Source organism: Camelus ferus, chromosome 12 (genome assembly GCF_009834535.1).
Source record: "Camelus ferus isolate YT-003-E chromosome 12, BCGSAC_Cfer_1.0, whole genome shotgun sequence".
NCBI lineage: Eukaryota > Metazoa > Chordata > Mammalia > Artiodactyla > Camelidae > Camelus > Camelus ferus.
Genome location: NC_045707.1, coordinates 32,925,786 through 32,944,142, shown reverse-complemented (window position 1 = coordinate 32,944,142; position 18,357 = coordinate 32,925,786). Strand labels below are relative to the sequence as shown.

General features: G+C 33.9%; 1 protein-coding gene across 9 annotated transcripts in view; it reads right to left on the bottom strand.

Moving 5' to 3' along the window:
• Positions 1–18,357, bottom strand: part of MSRB3 (methionine sulfoxide reductase B3) — a 258,819-nt gene that overhangs the window by 157,213 nt on the left and 83,249 nt on the right. Inside the window, exon 5 of one of the 9 annotated variants that reach the window (XM_032493346.1) lies at positions 1,064–1,094. The exons of the other annotated variants lie outside the window; for them this stretch is intronic. Coding sequence (XP_032349237.1) covers positions 1,064–1,094 — 31 coding nt within the window. The remainder of the gene's footprint in view (positions 1–1,063; positions 1,095–18,357) is intronic. 9 annotated transcript variants of the gene reach the window in all.

The window sequence follows — 18,357 nt, the reverse complement described above, 5'->3', positions numbered from 1 at the left end:
CATCTGGTCCTGGGCTTTTCTTTGTTGAGAGGTATTTGATTACTGTTTCAATCTCTACTTATACTAGTTTATTCAAATTTTCTATTTCATCATGATTCAGTATTGGTACATTGTAAATTTCTAGGAATTTGTCCATTTCTTCTAGGTTATCCAATTTGTTGGTGTATAATTGTTCATAGTAGTCTCTTATTACCCTTTGTATTTCTGTGGTGTCAACTGGAATGTCTCCTCTTTCATTTCTGATCTTATTTGAGTCTTCTCTCTTTTTCTCTTAGTCTAGCTCAACATTTGTCAATTTTGTTTATCTTTTCAAAACACCAGCTCTTAGTTTTGTTGATCATTTCTATTGTTTTTCTGAGAAGTCTACTTTAAATATAAAGTCATAAATAGATCAAAAGTAAAGGAATGGAGAAAGATATGCCATCCTAACACTAATCAAAAGAAAGGTGAAGGAGATACATTAATTTCTGACAAGGCAGACTTAAGAGCAAAAAAAAAAAAAAAAAAAATTATCCAGGATAAAGAGGAGCATTACATAATGACAAAAGGGTCAATTCTCCCTTAATGTGAATGTTTCTAAGAACAGAGTATCAAAACAGAGACAGAAACTGATAGAACTGCAAGGAGAAATAGACAAAACCACTATGATAGCTGGGAACTTCAAAACCCTTCTATCAGTAATTGAAAAGTTCAGCAGGCAGATAATCAGTAAGGAAATGTTGAACTGAACAGCACCACCAATCAAGTGGATCTAGTTGAAATTTCTAGAATACTTCATCCAAAAAAAAACCAGAATACATATTCTTCTCAAGCTTACATAGAACATTCACCAAGATCTGGGCCATATAATAATACACTTTAACAAATTTAAAAGAAATCATACAAAGTATGCTTTCAGACCACAATGGAATTAAACTAGAAACCAATACCAGAAAGAGCTGGAAAACCCCAAAACACTTGGAGATTAAACAACATGCCATTAAGTAACACGTGAGTTAAGCAAGAAGTCTCAGGAGAAGTTTTAAAATATTTCTAACTAAATGAGAGTAAAAATACAACTTACCAAAGTTTGTGGGATACAGTAAAAGTAGTACCTGGAAGGAAATTTATAGCATTGAATGCGTATATTAGAAAACAAGGAAAAACTGAAAACAACAGGCTTCCATTTTAGGGAATTTAGAAGGAAGAGCAAATTAAATCCAATGTTAGCAGAAGAAGAGAAATAGTAAAAATTAGAGCAGAAACCAATGAATCTGAACACAGGAAATCAACAGGGAAAATCAAGAAGATCAAAAGCCAGTTCTCTGAGAAGATCAATATAAGTTATAAAACTCTAGCCAGGTTAACCAAGAAAAACAGAGAGAATTCCAAATTACTAATATTGGAAATGAAAGAGAGGCCATCACTAACCAAACTGTGGACATTATCAGGATAATAAAAGAGTATTATGAAAAATTCTATGCCCACAAATTTGATAACCTAGATGAAACAGACCAATTCCTTGAGAGACACAATCTACTAAAACTCACACAAGGACAAAAAGATAATCTGAATAGGCTTCTATATCTTTTAAAGAAATTGAATCAATAATCTTCCAAAACAGAAAACATCAGGCCTAGATGAGTTCACTGGTGAATTCCACCAAACACTTGAGGAAAAAAATGATAACTAAGCTCTACCATCTCTTTCAGAAATACAGTTGATTTTGTACATTGATCTCATACCCTGCAGCCTTGATGAACTTACTAGTTCTAAAAAATTTTTACTGGATTCCATAGGATTTTCTACATACAAGATCATATCATTTGCAAATAGAGAACATTTTACTTGCTCCTTTTCAATCTGGAGGCCTGTCCACCCTTCCTCTTTCCCTCCTTCCTTTCTTCCTACGCTGGATGCAGAGGCATAATGGTGAATAAAATATACACCCACTGTTTCTACCCTGTGTGATTTACTTCTGACTCTAACCAGTGGTTCACCATCCTACATTCACATTAGAATCACCTGGGAAACTTTTACAACAACGCCAGTGCCTGGGCCTCAGCTGCAGAGACTTTGAGTTAATTGGTCAAGGATGTGCCCAGACACTTATATATTTTAAAAGTTCTTCAGATAACTCACGTGTGGCTAGGATTGAGGAAAACTGCTCTAAATGAAATTGAACCTGGTAAGCTAAAGCTAGGGTTGGGCTTAAAGTGGGTGCAAATAGCTCCAGGTGTAGGTGACTGGGCTGCTCTGGCTGGAAAATCGGGCAGGCTCTTTAGATCTTTGTCGCTCAAGAAATTCTACTTTTTTAAAAATTGAGGTTACTTTTGTTTTTAATTGAGGTAAAATTTTTATATGATGTTATGTTAGTTTCAGGTATACACCATAACAATTCAATATTTGTATACACTACAAAGTGATCACCACAATAAGTTTAGTTACCATGCACCACCATACAACTGACCCCCTTCACCCACTTTGCCCATCCCCAACCACTCTCCTCTGGTAACCACTAATCTGTTCTCTGTATCTATGAGTTTTGTTTTATTTTGTTTGTTTTTCAAATTTCATACATAAGTGAAATCATATGGTATTTGTCTTTTTCTGACTTATTTCACTTAGCATAATACCCTCTAGATCCATTTATGTTGCTGCAAATGGCAAGATTTCCTACTTTTTTAGAGCTGGGTAATATTCCTCTCTCTCTCTCTCTCTCTCCCTATATATATATATACCCCCACACCACTTCTTTTTATCCACTCATCACAAAATAGATTATTGGACACTTAGATTATTTCCATAAAATTGGCTAATGTAAATAATGCTGCAATAAACATGGCAGTGCATATATCTTTTTGAATTATTGGGGGTTTTTTTGTATTCTTCAGAAAAATACCCAGAAGTGGAATAGCTAGATCATGTGGTAGTTCTATTGTTAATTTTTGGGGAACATTCATGCTGTTTTCCACAGTGGCTGCACCAATTTACATTCCCACCAACACTCTAGAAGGGTTCTCTTTTCTCTACATCCTTTCCAACACTTGTTATATCTTGTCCTTTTGATAAAAGCCATTCTAATAGGTGTGAGGTGATATCTCATTGTGATTTTGATTTGCATTCCCTGATAATCAGTGATGTTAAATATCTTTTCCTATGCTGGTTGGCCATCTATTTGTCTTCTTCAAAAATACATCTATTTAGATTTCCCTTTAGCACCTGGCTCAAATTTTCTCTCTCATCCAACTTTTCATGATCCTATATAACTTCCACAATCATGTTGATAACTCTTCCAGCATTCTGGCTTCATACTTCCGCAACCTCCACAACTCCAAAAGCATTCATTTTCATTCCTTTTTTCTTACTCACTAGCTTGGGCAAACCTGGCACCTAATCATCTCATCATCTATAAAAACTGCTGTACAAGCTTGATGCTGAGGAAATCCTTTCCTTTTTTTTTTTTTTTTAAGAAAAAAAAATACTGTAAAATAGAGGAATTGAAAGTTGATTTTTGGTAACCCAACCTGAAACTTTGAATAAATTATTCACTGAAACTTTTGTATTCTCAAGTACATTATAGGTTAAACATGTTTGGTGAACTGGCCCTTAAATCTAATTTTTCTATTACGCTCTTTCTATAGCAAAATGCATTCTACACTCAAAACAATCAACCTGCAAATGAACTTTTGACAAACAACCTATTCACCTCTTTGAGAATGTTCTGTATAAAATATTCTGGCCACTGTTTGATATGACAGTATCACTTACATGAACATAAATTATGAGCAAAGGACAGAGCCAAGGGACCCACACAGTAAGTTTTAGTCTACATATGTAAAGTCACAAGTCTGTAGCTAGAAGCGTCTCTCCTAGACATTTCTATTTAACCATTAGCTGCTTTTACCCCCTAAAGAGGAACACACTACCATCACTAATAACTTTTTCTCGTTTTCTGGGGAAGAAGGCCAACCCATCCTTATTTTCAACTAAACTATATTTTGGCTGTCAGTGTTAATATTCAGTAAAATTATTATAGGAAAACCTACCCCAAATTGATGCACCTACCACCTACCTGCTTGAGATGGGTTGGTTCCTTTATTTCTAGTTGGCTCTCTCTTCTCCTTTAATGATTCCACATATCCTTCATTGACGAGTTCCTTTCTTCCCTTCTCTAATATTCTGTACAGGTCAACACGTTCCTATCATTGTTCAAATATCTGATGGAAAAATCACATTCCCCCTCCTTTTCACAATGTACTCCAGTGGCTCAGGAATAACTGAAACACACTGAAAGCTTATGGACATATAAACACCTTTTTATGAAAATCTCTATTCTTTGACCAGAGGCAGAATATATATTAATATTAACCTTTCCTTTCCTCTGATTATAAATGCAATACATATTTTTGTAACTTAAACTCAAATTTTACAATAAAGTATAAGGAAGATAATAGAATCATCTGTAATCTTCCCAATCTGAAGTATACACCATTAACATTTTGGTGTATTTACTTTTGGACTGCCTTCTATATAGAAAGAGTGTGGTAACCTGCCTCTACTATTGAACGTTTAAGGTGTTTTCTTTTTCTTTTTTGCTACTATAAAAAATGCTCCATGAACATCCTTTTACATTAGTCTCTAAATACTTTCTTTATAAAGTTCCCAAAGTGGAATTATCATATTAAAAAATTACCAGATTGCTTTTAGAAAAACTGCATCGAGTTATATTCCCCCTAGTAATATTTGAGAGTAAAGATCTCCCCGTACTGTTGAAGCTCTAATTGTTTTGGTAAGCATTTTTGTAGTTGCTATAATTTGCATCTTAACGATTAATAGTAAGGTTGAACTTTTGCAAATGCTTATTGGTCTTTAATAATTCTTCTATTCTCCTTTGTCCTTTTTTATTAGTGTGTTCCTCTGAATAGGTAAAATTAGAAACAGTGTACTGCATGGTAAACCTTGATTCCACTGGAAAGAAGAGACACAGAGTGTTAGGAGAGAACAACTGTGGGGGGGATGCGTATGGCTCAGTGGTGGAGTGCGTGCTTAGCGTGCTTGAAGTCCTGGGTTCAATCTCCAGTACCTCTGTAAGAAAGGAATAAAGGAAGGGAAGGAAAGGAAGGAAGGGGAGGAAGGGGAAGGGAGGAAGGAGAAGGGGAGAGAGAGAGAGAAAGAGAGAAAGAAAAGAAAGAAAGAAAAGAAAAGAAAGGGAGGAAGAAAGAAAAAGGAAGAAAGAAAGAAAAAGAAAGAAAGAAGGGAAGAAAAAGAAAAGAACAGAACAGAACAGAACAGAACAACTGTGTGGCTTAACCACACTGACTCCATTTGGTCAGCTCCGTCTTAGGCCCACAGTCCTACTCCTCCCCTTTCTGCATGATTGAATTTTAGGCTACTCATGAAGAATGCCCCAAGCCAGATAACCTCCCTATCAACTTTTACTCTTGCCTTCATCTGAAATGAAAACTGGAAGAGTGCCTTTTGCTGAAGCAGAGATCATGAGAAACCCCCATCCCCAGGAGAGGAAAAATACCCTGGTTCCCGTTGGTTCAGTTGTGCTTCTCCCTAGCAGTCAGATTCTACCTTTAGCTTCGGTCCCTTTAAATCCTCCTATCCGCCTTTCAGTGGCGTGGAGTGCAACTGCAAATGCCTGCAAATGTATACAAGTTACCCACAATAAACTTCATAATTGCACCTCATGGACTTGTCTGCTTCATTTTTTGTTTTCAAAGTTCCTTCTCAGCTCAGATTCAGTATCTCCACCTCCCAACAACAATGTTGAAGGAGTCTTTTTTTTTTCTTAAGGTGGGATGATTTGAGCTCATCTTCAGGCTGTGAAGAAGTAAGCAGAATCAAAGAGCTTCAGAACTCAGGAATAAGCGATGGAATAGTATTCTATAGAAGCAGAGTTGATGGGATTACTAGAAGAAAGAATATCTCTTTCTTCAATTATATAGGAAAGGAGGTAAGTGTGGGTAGATATGTTTGTAACTACAGGAGGAAAATCTGAAAGAACTGAAGTTTTGTAGCCTCAAATTTCCCTATGAAATAGGAGGCAAGATTACTGCTGAGATTAAAAAAGGGTAGTAGAAAAAAGGATTTGAGAAAAGTGATAAAAATGTAGAAGGGCTGCAGAATAGTGCCAAGAGGTGATCAGAAATTAAAGACCATAAATCTCTAGTAGCAACTATACAATAATTATGCTCTTTCCTTTAGCAGGGCCATGAATCCTGGGTACATTCAACGTAAGAGAAAAAATCCAGAACCCAGAGGGTACTGGCAAAAGTGACAAAACGGTCACCACAGAGTGGATGGATGGAGAAGAAAGTAAAATAATGAGGGACATAACAGGCTGGGGAGAAAAGGAAGGGGCCAGAACACTGAGGGTGAAGAAACCCAGTTGGTTAGACTGTCCAGATGGTCACTGAAATGGCCCATGAGAACGGTAAGAATTAGAGTGGAAGACTAAAATCCTCAACAAATGAAGGCTATTACCAAGGAGCTGACAGATCTCAGCAATGATGAAAGGCAACAAGTGGTTGAATAGGATGACAAATCTTAAAAGAGTTTTTTTTTTAATGGGAGTAGAAAGGAGTTTATTAGGGGTAATCTGTCACAGACAACAGTGGGCCACACAGATGAGGGGGTGCCTGTGTGAGCCTTAAAAGAGTTCTTAACATGGAAAAGGAAAACTGAGGCTCTGAAGGAGGTAACGTGTTATTATTGAAACTGCACCTAGGTGTGGGGAGAAAAATGCAATTTCAGGAAGGACCTTGGGACAGAGACAAATCTCAAAGCAAGAAAATGAAGAAAACATTTTGTGAAGAAATTTGAGGATGCAAAAGAGTGTATTTGCAGTGGAATGAGAGCTTCAAGGAACAAAGTAAAAATGGCTGCAAGGCTACCAAGAAAGAATCATGAATAACAGGCTGTAGAAGAATACAAGGTGAGAGAGAGGGGCGCCATGGGATGATGAAGCACCACTAGAGGGTGAGACTTCTGCAAAGCACATTTTGCTGGAGACACAACATAATACCTATCAATTTTCCCATAACAAGAAAAACATTAAAAAAAAAGACATGGCCTCAGATGGGTCATTAACATCACTATTTACTAGGAGGAAGAAATCAACCCTTAAGAGCACATGAATTAATACCCAGGGTGGAAAAACAGAAGCCTGTATGATTTGTGCCTGTGCTCCCTTATTTTTTGCCCACAACATTCAACAAAAAGGCTTCTCTTTTCTTTTTTTATAAAAGAACCTATATAAAAGCATTGCTCAATTTAATTGGATCATGCAGGTGGATCTAGATAAATTCATCATTAATTTCTCAAAATCAATCTGACTTAAAGAACCATTTTATGATAACACTGAAACATAGGCCCAGGTCATAACACGGTGCAATCTGGGCAGAACAAAAGGGACCTGGTGGAGGAGTCACGTGGAAGCTAAACTCCAGCTCATGCTCCCCTCACTCCCAAGCCTCTGTCCTCACCTAGACCCAGAGAAGTCATTCAGGGACAGTGTCTGGGAAAAGGGAGAAAGGGCTTTCTCTAATTCATTGGCCTAAGGACACACAGGTATTATATAAAATAGCTTAGATCCTTTCTAAATATACAATTAATCCAAAGGAATGTATTGTCAAAGTTGTAAAAAAACAAAAATAATAACTTGTTAAATATGTGAACCATTTTCTGAATTTTTTCTCTGAGTAAAAGCTAATGTTTTCCCAAATAAATAAAAAGTCGTATCAGTCTACTTAGTCTGAATCACTAAAATTATGATTCCATTTACAACTCAAGTCACATTTGAAAATACTTCCATCATATTTTTATAATATTGGGTGTGAAGATAATTTCCTTTACATAGTCCCAAAGTAAATATTATAAAAGAAAAGACTGACATATGCTACTAATAAAAATTTTTAAATTTTTGTAGAGAAAAAAATCTTAGAGTTATAATATCAAGCAATCAATTCAGAAAAATATTTACTGCATTATCATTTTTTTTAATCAGCAGCAGCATCACTAATGTGTACCAAATGCTTGATAAGTGCTTTAATTATATATTATTTTATTTAGTCCTTACAATATTGAGGCAGGTGTTATGATTCTGAGTATTCCTGTTATATAAAAGAAGAAACTAGGCTCACAGAGATTACATTACTTGCCCCCAAATACACAGTGCTTAAAAGACAGAGCCAGGATCCAAATGATGGTCTGTCTGACTGAAGCCCTGCTCTTACTTCTCACCACACACACACACACAGACACACACAAACCCAAAGTGAACAAACAATTCAAAAAAGAATTATAAATGATAAATAATACACAAGAAGAAAAATGTTCATTCTCCCTAGTTATTAAAAATGCAAATTAAAACAATGAGATCCTACTTTTCACTTATTAGATTGGTAAAGAAGATGGGAAGATAGTAATATTCAGAGTTGGTCAGTGTATTCAGAAAGAAAAAAATACTATATACAACTGGTGAGAGTATAAACTGGCACATTTTTTGGAAGGCTATTTCACAGTAAACCTCAGAAGTCTTTAAAATGTATGGACTATTTACCCTTTATTTTCATTTATTACGTTTTTATTTATTCATATTGCCCAATTTCCCCCTTATTTCCCTTTGTTCATTGTCCTTCACTTTCAAACTGTAATCTTTTTTTTAAATTGAAATATATTCAGTTTCAAACTATATTCTTTATTGTGTCAAACTACCTCCCCGAATGTTTTTATTTGTTTATTTATCTTTTTATTTATCTATTGATGGAGGTACTGGGGATTAAACTTACCAGGACCTTGTGCATACTAGGCATGCTCTCTACCACTGAGCTATACCCTTCCCCCACCAAATGCTTTTAAAATGAGATACTGATATTCTACCAAAAACCTATCATCTGTTAGCTCTACAACAGTCTTACATAAATAAACCCATAAGCTGAAATAATGAGATAAGATTGGAAAATATCAGAAAATAGAGTCTATATGAAAGGCACCTATATCTAAATAACAGATAATTCTATTCTTTCACTTACAACAAAACTGACATGAAAGGTCTTTGCCACATTGATCTTTGTTAACTAAAAACAGCAAAGTGTAATCCTCTCATCCTTGAATTACTCTAACATGTTGTTAATTTAGCTAAGTATCCAAAAATGGATAATGACATTTAAAAAGTGGGGCAACTTGTATTCCAATTTGATCAAAGATGATAATAATATATCTTAAAAATTTACTTTTCATGTATTTAATTTTAAAATAGTCTTAAAGCAAAATCCAAGAATTATAAAGGCCAAATTTATAACATGAGAAGTGTACATTTTTAATACATTTAAACCAGAATTGTATTTAATATGCTCCTCTTCAATGCTGGGTATTTGTTGCATAGAAAGGATGCATATTAAGTATCTGGTGAAGTGCATATTTTAACAGTATGATATCTAACAAGTTCCTTTTTTTCCTCCAAGAGGAAATTGTTAGCAAATGAGTTATAAACTAAATTCAAATCACACCTCTGAAAATGTTTACCATATGAAAGAAAAAATTGAAAGTCCACTCTTAATGGAAGCACATGCAAAGATCTCAGAACCATTGAAGTTCTCTTTACTAACTTCCACACTTGAAAAAATGTGCAATTCATCCTCTGTCTTGAATCCTTTTTGATATTAGGAGTGCAAACAAATAACCTATGTATAAAGTAACTCATATAGTTTGCTATCTATAACCATTTCTGAAAGAATACCTAAAGAAGTACTACAGCAAAATGAAAAATAGATGTTAAGAAAGATAATGACACAAGAAATAGTGATGAGTAAATAAACAGGTAATATTAAATAGTTAATTCTAAATAGCAGTTAACAACGTGGTTGAAAGCTTAATAGGATTCTTAAGAAATGGTTTTTATGAAAGTCGAGGCATTACTAATGAAAAGTACTATAAAAATTCCAGATTGGAGGTGGCCTAAGGGCACAGGGGTCAGAGACAAATTAAAAGTACTAAAGTTCTTACATTTGGAGAAGCAGAAGGACGTTATAGATTTTAGTTAATTCCCAACATTAACAAAAAATATAAGGTCAAACATGTTTCTCAGAATTAACCGGTAGACAAATAAATAGGAATGGTATGATTAGCTTATAACTAGAAGCTTTTTTTTTTTAAAGAGCAAAAATTCAATCAATTCAATCAAAAGAAAAAAAGGAAAGAAAAAGACAACAAGGACAATAAATCTAATTTTAAAAAAAGATATCAGTAACAATACTAAATACATTAGTTTTCATAATAAATGTAATTAAGTGAATATAAGCAATTTAAAGAATAGTTCATCTGGCATTAGTTTAGTAGACATTATTTAGTCATCACTTACGACCTAACCATGCTTAGTGCTGGGGATAAATATAATAGAGGAATTAAACAGGGCCTCCGACACTAAAGAGTTCACAGCATAGGAAATTAAATAAAGTTATTTTATTCCATTTTGTGGGGCTTCAGAATTAGAAATAATTAAAATAAAGTAACATAGTCCTTTTCCTATATAGAATTATAAATTCACATACAGTTTTGCAGACAACTGTGCTGTAAGATATTTGATTAGAGACAAGCTTCAGATGTCTCTCAGAAATCAATGCGTGTTTTCATAAAAATGATATGCCCATGGTGACAAAGATCAAGAAGCACAGAAACAGTGTGGGGCTGAGGGTAGTATGATTCCCTTAAGTAGACACAGTCAGAAAAAAAAATGTATCTAATTTTTAAAGGGATTTAGTACCAGTTCATGTAATTTGCAAAGTATTTTTGCTTTGGTCTTATCCATCCTCCTCCTTCTCCCACCAAACAAAACTCATTATCACTACGCTTTCAATGACAGGCTGTTGTGTTTAAGATGAATGGTATCTTTAGACAAAACAGACTTTCTTCCATTTGCCATTTTATGTAGTATTTACACATAACCTCAGTGAAGGAGAAAAATCAGGGATTAAAAAGATTTCCTCTACTTAAATATGACAGATGCTGAATACACATCATTATCTCCGGATAAAAGAGACAGAACAACCAGAATCAATAGGCAAAACTCCAAAACTAATAGTTAAACTTGCCACCTATTTATACACATAGAAAACCTTTATTGTTAAACTTCCTAAAATGACTAGTTACCAAATGATGAGGGTCGGTCTAGATGCAAGTTTAAAAAATTACATACCTGGGGGAGGGTACAGCTCAAGTGGTAGAGTGCATGCCCAGCATGCACAAGGTCCTGGGTTCAGTCCCCAGTACCTCCTCTAAAAACAAACAAATAAATCAATTTCCTCCCCCCTAAAAAAATTGAAACAGGAAAACATTAAATAAGTAAATAAATAATTACATACTGACTGGAGTGCTACCCTGCTTATGAAAACAACCTTAGTTCTTTTATGTTGAATCTAACCTAACAAATATTAACATGTTAATGAATGTGTTTAAGAATAGCACAAAAGCTATATTTTAGTTAAAATTTGCTTTTAATTTATTCTGTTTTGGCCAAAAAGCAGGCACAATTTGATAAGGTAAAACACAACTTCCAGTGGATTATGAATGATATGCTTTTCCTGTAATATTTTACTAGTTACAAATTTTAGAGAAGAAACTTAAGATAACAGTCATTAAAAACAGAATGTGAAAATATTTTAATCTTCTTCAGTCATTAATCATGTCATTTTTACCAGACTGCCCTGCTAAGTTACTTGTAACAGAGTAAAATATTTTCTTTCCTGTTTCTGATCATCTCATATACAGCAATCCCATGGACTTTTAGTGAGAAATGCAGGTAACAGATACATAGAAAAGCTTTCATTTTTTGTTAGGTAGACCCAGGACTTGTGATGACACATCATATATATCAAAATTCATATGAACTGGAAAAAGATCTTCTTGAAAAATCATGCCAAAAGAGAAAGATTACTAAATCTAGCAATAATAAGAATAAAGTAGAAAAGTAAGTTCCTACCAATAGCCTCACAAAAGTAACACAACAGTGTCTTTTAGTTTCTCATGGACAAATCTGAAGTATTTTGAAAGAATATAAAACCTTACTTTTTTTTACAAACTGGTTACAAGATAAAGATGAAAATTAACCTAATTACTCCTCAAACTGGGAAATTTCTATAAGACAACTGAAAAAAAAATAGTTAAAACATGATATACTTTGGACTTCTACAAAATAAAGTATTTTGAAAAACCATAAAGAAGTATTTTCTTTAAAAAAGTATTTTCTTAAAAATAGGTTACAGAATAGAGATTAGAATTAACCACATGTAAGAATATAATTAAGCTGCCTTTAAACATTCCCCCAAATCCACAGAGTTATATCTATTAAGTAATAAAGTTAGTTGTTATTCAGCTGCATATCTTTAAACTTAAAATAATCCTACTAACAAAGCATTTTTGTTCATTTATATAATTTCCTACTTTAGGGAAAAAAATATTTCTTTATCATTATTTTATTGTCACCCATAGCACCAAGATGTTCACGGTACTAAAATATTGTGAACAATAACTAGCTTGAATTAACAGTTAAATCAACTACATAATTAAACTGACACTGGGCTCTATGATTATTTTTTCCTTAGTTATGTGTAGACACATAAGCACAAAATAATCGAAAGCCTTCCTCCCTTGGCCTTGTTAACTACAAAAAAAGAAGATGGGTAGCAAAAAGAGGTGACTGTCCTACATGCTTACCACAGTCATGTAAGAATACCCTAACACCAAAAGTTATTTCTGTTAGACACTAAATTATTCTGAAATAATTTACAAATAGCTTGCTCAAGGCAACATGCAGAGCTTTACTTGAGTGTGGAATCAACAGACAATTGTGGAATTGGACATGGTTACACTTAATTCCAAATTGATGACATGATATTCATTTAACATTGAAATTTCCCTTTTTATTCATTTCATTCATTCATAAAAATTTATATCAGTTTAACAAAACATCATAATGTGCAGTTCTGTGAAGCAATTCTTCCATATCTGACATGATTGTTTTTGCCAGTTTAAACATTCTCAGGTTACATGAAATGCATACTAGTTTTACACAGAAAACTTTTGGGGGGAAAAAAGTGTGTTTCATCGTGAATGAATTTAACATGATTTTAAAACTACATTTTGGGGGAAGATTTTTGTTCTTGAATATATTGACATATATATTTGAAACTAAAGGCAACTTTAAGTTGTAGATATTCAGTATTCTTCTACAATCCTAAAAAATATATAAAATCATATAGCTTGAAGAATAAATACATTAGTACATTGCCTAGAATTTAAAAATCAACAAATGTCCAGATAAATAAATCAGCAAAAGTCACACATCTAGACAATATTGTAAGGAATACTGCTAACTAAAAAAAATAGGTCACGATAAAAAAAAAAAATTCGTTGAATAAATTTTCATACTGTATAATTTAAAAGGCTAATATATAGATAAAATTAATATAAAGCAAGCCACAAAATGCAATAAATTTGAATATCGTACAATAACTCTAATGTATCACATCTGAATGAGTTTCAATGTCACTTTCATTCAAATGGTAAAAGTATATTTTACTTTAATATAAAACAACATAGGAAAGACTGAATTAATTTTAATAGGATATTATAGCATAGGAACAAATTTAAATCTAAAATGTTAGAATAATACTCCAAACTCTATTTTCGATTGGCTGGAGAGCCTGACGCTTATTATTTTTGATAGTTATAAAACTTAAATCTTTGCATTGTTGTTTTGTGTTGCTATGTTCTGGCATTAGATATATTCATTGTTATTGAACTTTTTTGTCATTTACATCTCCCACTTTCTATATAATGGCCTTCCATCCATAGTGTGAATGATTTGGATACAAGGTAATTTATACATTTTTAAGAAGATATGATTTTTATGGGTGGGAAATATTCTGTATTATTTTGGAAATGGTGAAATACTTTTCTTTGTGAAACTCAACATCATTCCACTGATCATTTATTCACTCATCACTTATTCAACAAACATCACCACGTGCTATTATGTGAAAATATGTTGACTAAGTATGTCTGTAATATATATCAATTAAATGTCTTTAATTTCAACAAAAACAAAAAAAAAGTACAACTGAAATAGAAGATTACTAATTAGCAACACTTGAATACAGCATAGGCCATCTGACCACTTAAGTCTCTAATTAAGGAACAGTATTTGAATCTCTAAAACACATATATTGAAAATTCACTAAAGGACTAGTGGTCATCAAGCAAAAATTTACTTTCAATTTGTTCATCTTTGATTCCTATCCAGGAAAATTAATTAAAAAATCAAAAGAACCTCTGGTAAAATGTTCTTTCCTATAGCATAATTCTATAATACAAAAGACAAGAACAAAACATTCCTGAGACATAGAAAGAACTAAAACACATGGTCACTTTAAATTATTTTAATGTCAATTTTTATCTAATAAGCAAATAATTGATAGATTGCTTATTACTACATCTGTACTTATTCCTTAAATAAAATATTTCATACCACAGCAAAATGTTAAAAACCTTAAACCTGTAACCAAGTAATGTGTTTACACCAAAATTTTCTACACTTTGTAGTTGAATGTATCTTATTTCTGCCCAGGAATAAGCAAGATATGTCAATCAACATGAACGGACAAATAATCCATTATTACCTCATAGAAGGTGAAGATGACACCAATTCATTCCACCTAATGGATATCTACCCATATAACATAAGCACTTTCACTTCCCATTGAAACTATGGTAAGCTGAATGAATTAAATTATATTAATTTTGAACTATATTAAAAATAACAGACTGGTCCAAAACAAAACAATTATCAATTCTCCAGAGCCAGTTAATTCTTCATCTATCATGATTTTACAAGAACTCCTATATAAATATCTTTTTCAGCAGATGATTTAATGCTGGGGGGATAATCTGCATTTACAAACAAAAATTATACATCACTTGCAAAATCTATCTCTCAACAGACTACTGAATCTACTTTCCGGGGGAGAAAATTTCTACAAACATGTGGCTATACGGACACATATGTCATGTATACGAGTAAAAACTGTCATGTTTATGAGTAAAAGGTGTGTATGAGTAAAAATTCACAATTTTTTCATCATATCAACTCATATTCTAGGTTTTTTCAAATTGCATAATGGTTCAGACTATGGGCTCCAGAATCAGGCTACTTCAGATCAAATTCCAGTTCTGCCATTTGACTACATGACTCCCAGCAAAATAGCCAACCTATCTGTGCCTTTGTCTGGTCATTTATAAAATGGAAATAATTATGTATAGTTCTTATTGATTAAATAAATTAGTAAATATAAAACACTTAGTACAATGCTTGTCACATAGTAACATAAAATCAATGTTAATAATTGTTACTGTCATTATTAACCACACAGTTAGGTCCAAATTCTTTAACCTGGGGTCTCTAATAGACTCCCAGCCATGCAATTAGTGCCCAGCAAAAATCCTACAGTTCTGGCAAGTTGTTTTACTTATTGTCCCTCAAATATATTTTGCACCTTTGCCTCTGTCCCTGACTTTAATTAGTTCTCTATTTAAAATGATCTCCCTCTTTACATCTATCCAAACTCTACCCTTGAAGATCCACATTCTACCTCCACCAAGGAATCTCCTTAATCAATCACCATAGCCCACAGTAATCCCTCTTCTTTGAAATTCCACCAGGACTGCATTACTGGAACTACTTATATTGTCCTGCACTCACAGATGTCTTAATGTGTGTGTATATATATCACATCTCTCCTATTAGATTACAGACTCCATGGGGGCAGGAACTGTGTCATACTTGGGTACCCTCCACCATATCTTAAGTCGAGTAAGTGCTCTACATGCACATGCAGTTTGACTGATCATGCAGAATCCAAGTGAAAATATCTACATACTGGCTCAGTGTATTAACAACAGCATGCTGGGTCTGAGAATGGTAGAAACAGAGACTACTCAGTATAACACAACTGCATGAATGGGAGCCAGAACTGGACCAAAATATGCACCCCAACTTAGACTACCCAGCAGTAAGTCCAGGTACTTACAAATAACACGAATAAACCCCAGAAACATTACAGAGAACAAAAAAAATCACACAGAGTACATACGGTATGGCTCTTATACAAAGTTTGAGAACAGAGTAATCTAATCAATAGTGACTGAGGTCAGAATAGCGGTTGCCTCTGGGAAGGACTGACTGAAGGAAAATATGCAGGAACATTTTAAGGTAATGGAAATGTTCGTTGTCTTGATCTATACATTGACCTTGTTCTATATATATAATTTTGGTATGCTGAAGTGATATATTAAATCTTTAAAATTTTAATATGTGATTCAATAGCTAAGAAACACTTAAATTGTAAATTTTAAGTTCTAAAGTTGCTACACATGGTCTCCTGATCCAAGAACTTGGAAACAAAATCTTAAGTATTAGACTTGTAGTATGTTTTCCAGGTCTAATGGCAAAACTATCTTTTATAAAGATGGATAAGGGACTGGGTGGATGAAGTTGAAGACAATGAATGTTAAGTTATATAAGGGCTCAATGGCCAGGACCATCCCTATTTTGAGACAGACAATTCAAGTTAACTTAAACTCAAAAGGTTAAACATTTAATTTGTTTGTTTTCCTTTGCTCTTATCCTGTGCTCAACAGAGCAACTTTCTGGATATGCTCTGACTCCCCATGTAGGTCTGCCTTCAGGGTGATAATACAGTAGGGAAGGGTAACACAGGGTCATACAACAGTAAGGAAATCTCAGTCCTAACATGAATGATTTATTTTGGCAAATTGATAAAATGAGTTCTTATGCTGATTTTGTGAGTCATATAGCTTAACTACTTACAGAAAATGGAGACACTAATTGTAGTAGAGAAGAACCTTTGTTTTGTTGGAGGTTTACAGGGACACCATGACCTAGCCCACGGGGACGGTTGCAAGAACAAAGAATGCCTGCAGCAAGAGGATTACAACAACCAACCACACCCCTCCCTCATTTTCCCTCCCCCTCCCTTATTTTTTATATAAAAGGAGCCTGTATTCTGACTAGAGCAGGATGGTTCTCCAAGACATTAGTCTGCCATCCTCTCGGTCTGCCGGCTTTCCTAATAAAGTCGTTATTCCTTGTCCCAACACCTCATCTCCCAATTCATTGGCCTGTCATGCGGCGAGCAGAACATGTTTGGACTCAGCAACATAATCATGCAGATGTAAGTATTCTGAGCCATATGAAAATGATATTTCTCACTGTAAACAAATACACTGGCATTCTAGCTTTATCCATCAGTCTTCTGGGTTTGTCAACATGAGTCCATCCCTGAGAAATGCTGAAACATCTTGGTTCCTGAGCCTGAAAGTTTACCTAATTACCTCCCCCTTGCAAAAAAAAAAAACTAAACCTCACTGAGCCTGAAAGTTTAAAACCAGATACTAGAACACAGAAAAATCACCAAGGCAATTGATACTATCTTTTCAGGCCTCTTGGAAACTGCCAGCAACCTTGTCCACGGCCTACTAATGGCCACATTGTAATCATTTATAAATCTGTACTATACTTGATATTTTTAAGGTACATTTATAATCATATTATTATGTTTAATTTGAGAAAAGATTAAACTTTATAATGTATAGTATATAACAGTTACTAACCATAGCAGTTATACAAAAATTAAAAGCTAATAATAGAAACATTAAAATAAAAATTGCTCATTAAAATAACTATCTCATGATATAATAAAAAAGACACATTCTTTGTGACTTGGAGATCTGAAGTCCAGTCCTAGATTGGCCATTTACTAGTCTTATGGCGTTAAGCAAGTCACTTAACCTTTCTGTATCTGAATTCCTTCACTGGTAAAAATATCCCTGTGTATCTTCTGAAGATTTTTGTGAGTCTCAAACTTGATAAGATTAATTAAAACACTTTCAAATGGTGAAGTATTATACAAATATTTTCATCATCATATATCCATTAATATCACATCTGAAGTTAGGTTACCAAATAATGTGGTTATTTCTATTTCTACAAATAATGTTTTTACTAAATAATTGATCTAAGATACATAATGTTCTAATGTCATAGATTCAATTATTGGCTCCTATTCCTCTCGCCTTTGCAATGTGGCTCGGCAGCTCTGCCCACTAGAGGGAAGAGAGGGTACTTACATCTACCAGACAAGTGGGACGCACGGAGTTCTTTCTAACTCTTTCACTTTGGGCTTGGACATGTAACTGGCTTGGCCAATGGTCTGCTAGAAGATCTGATGCAAACAGAGGTTTGAAATGTATTTGTGTAGTTGGGCTTGCCCTCTTCTCTTTTATCATCAATGA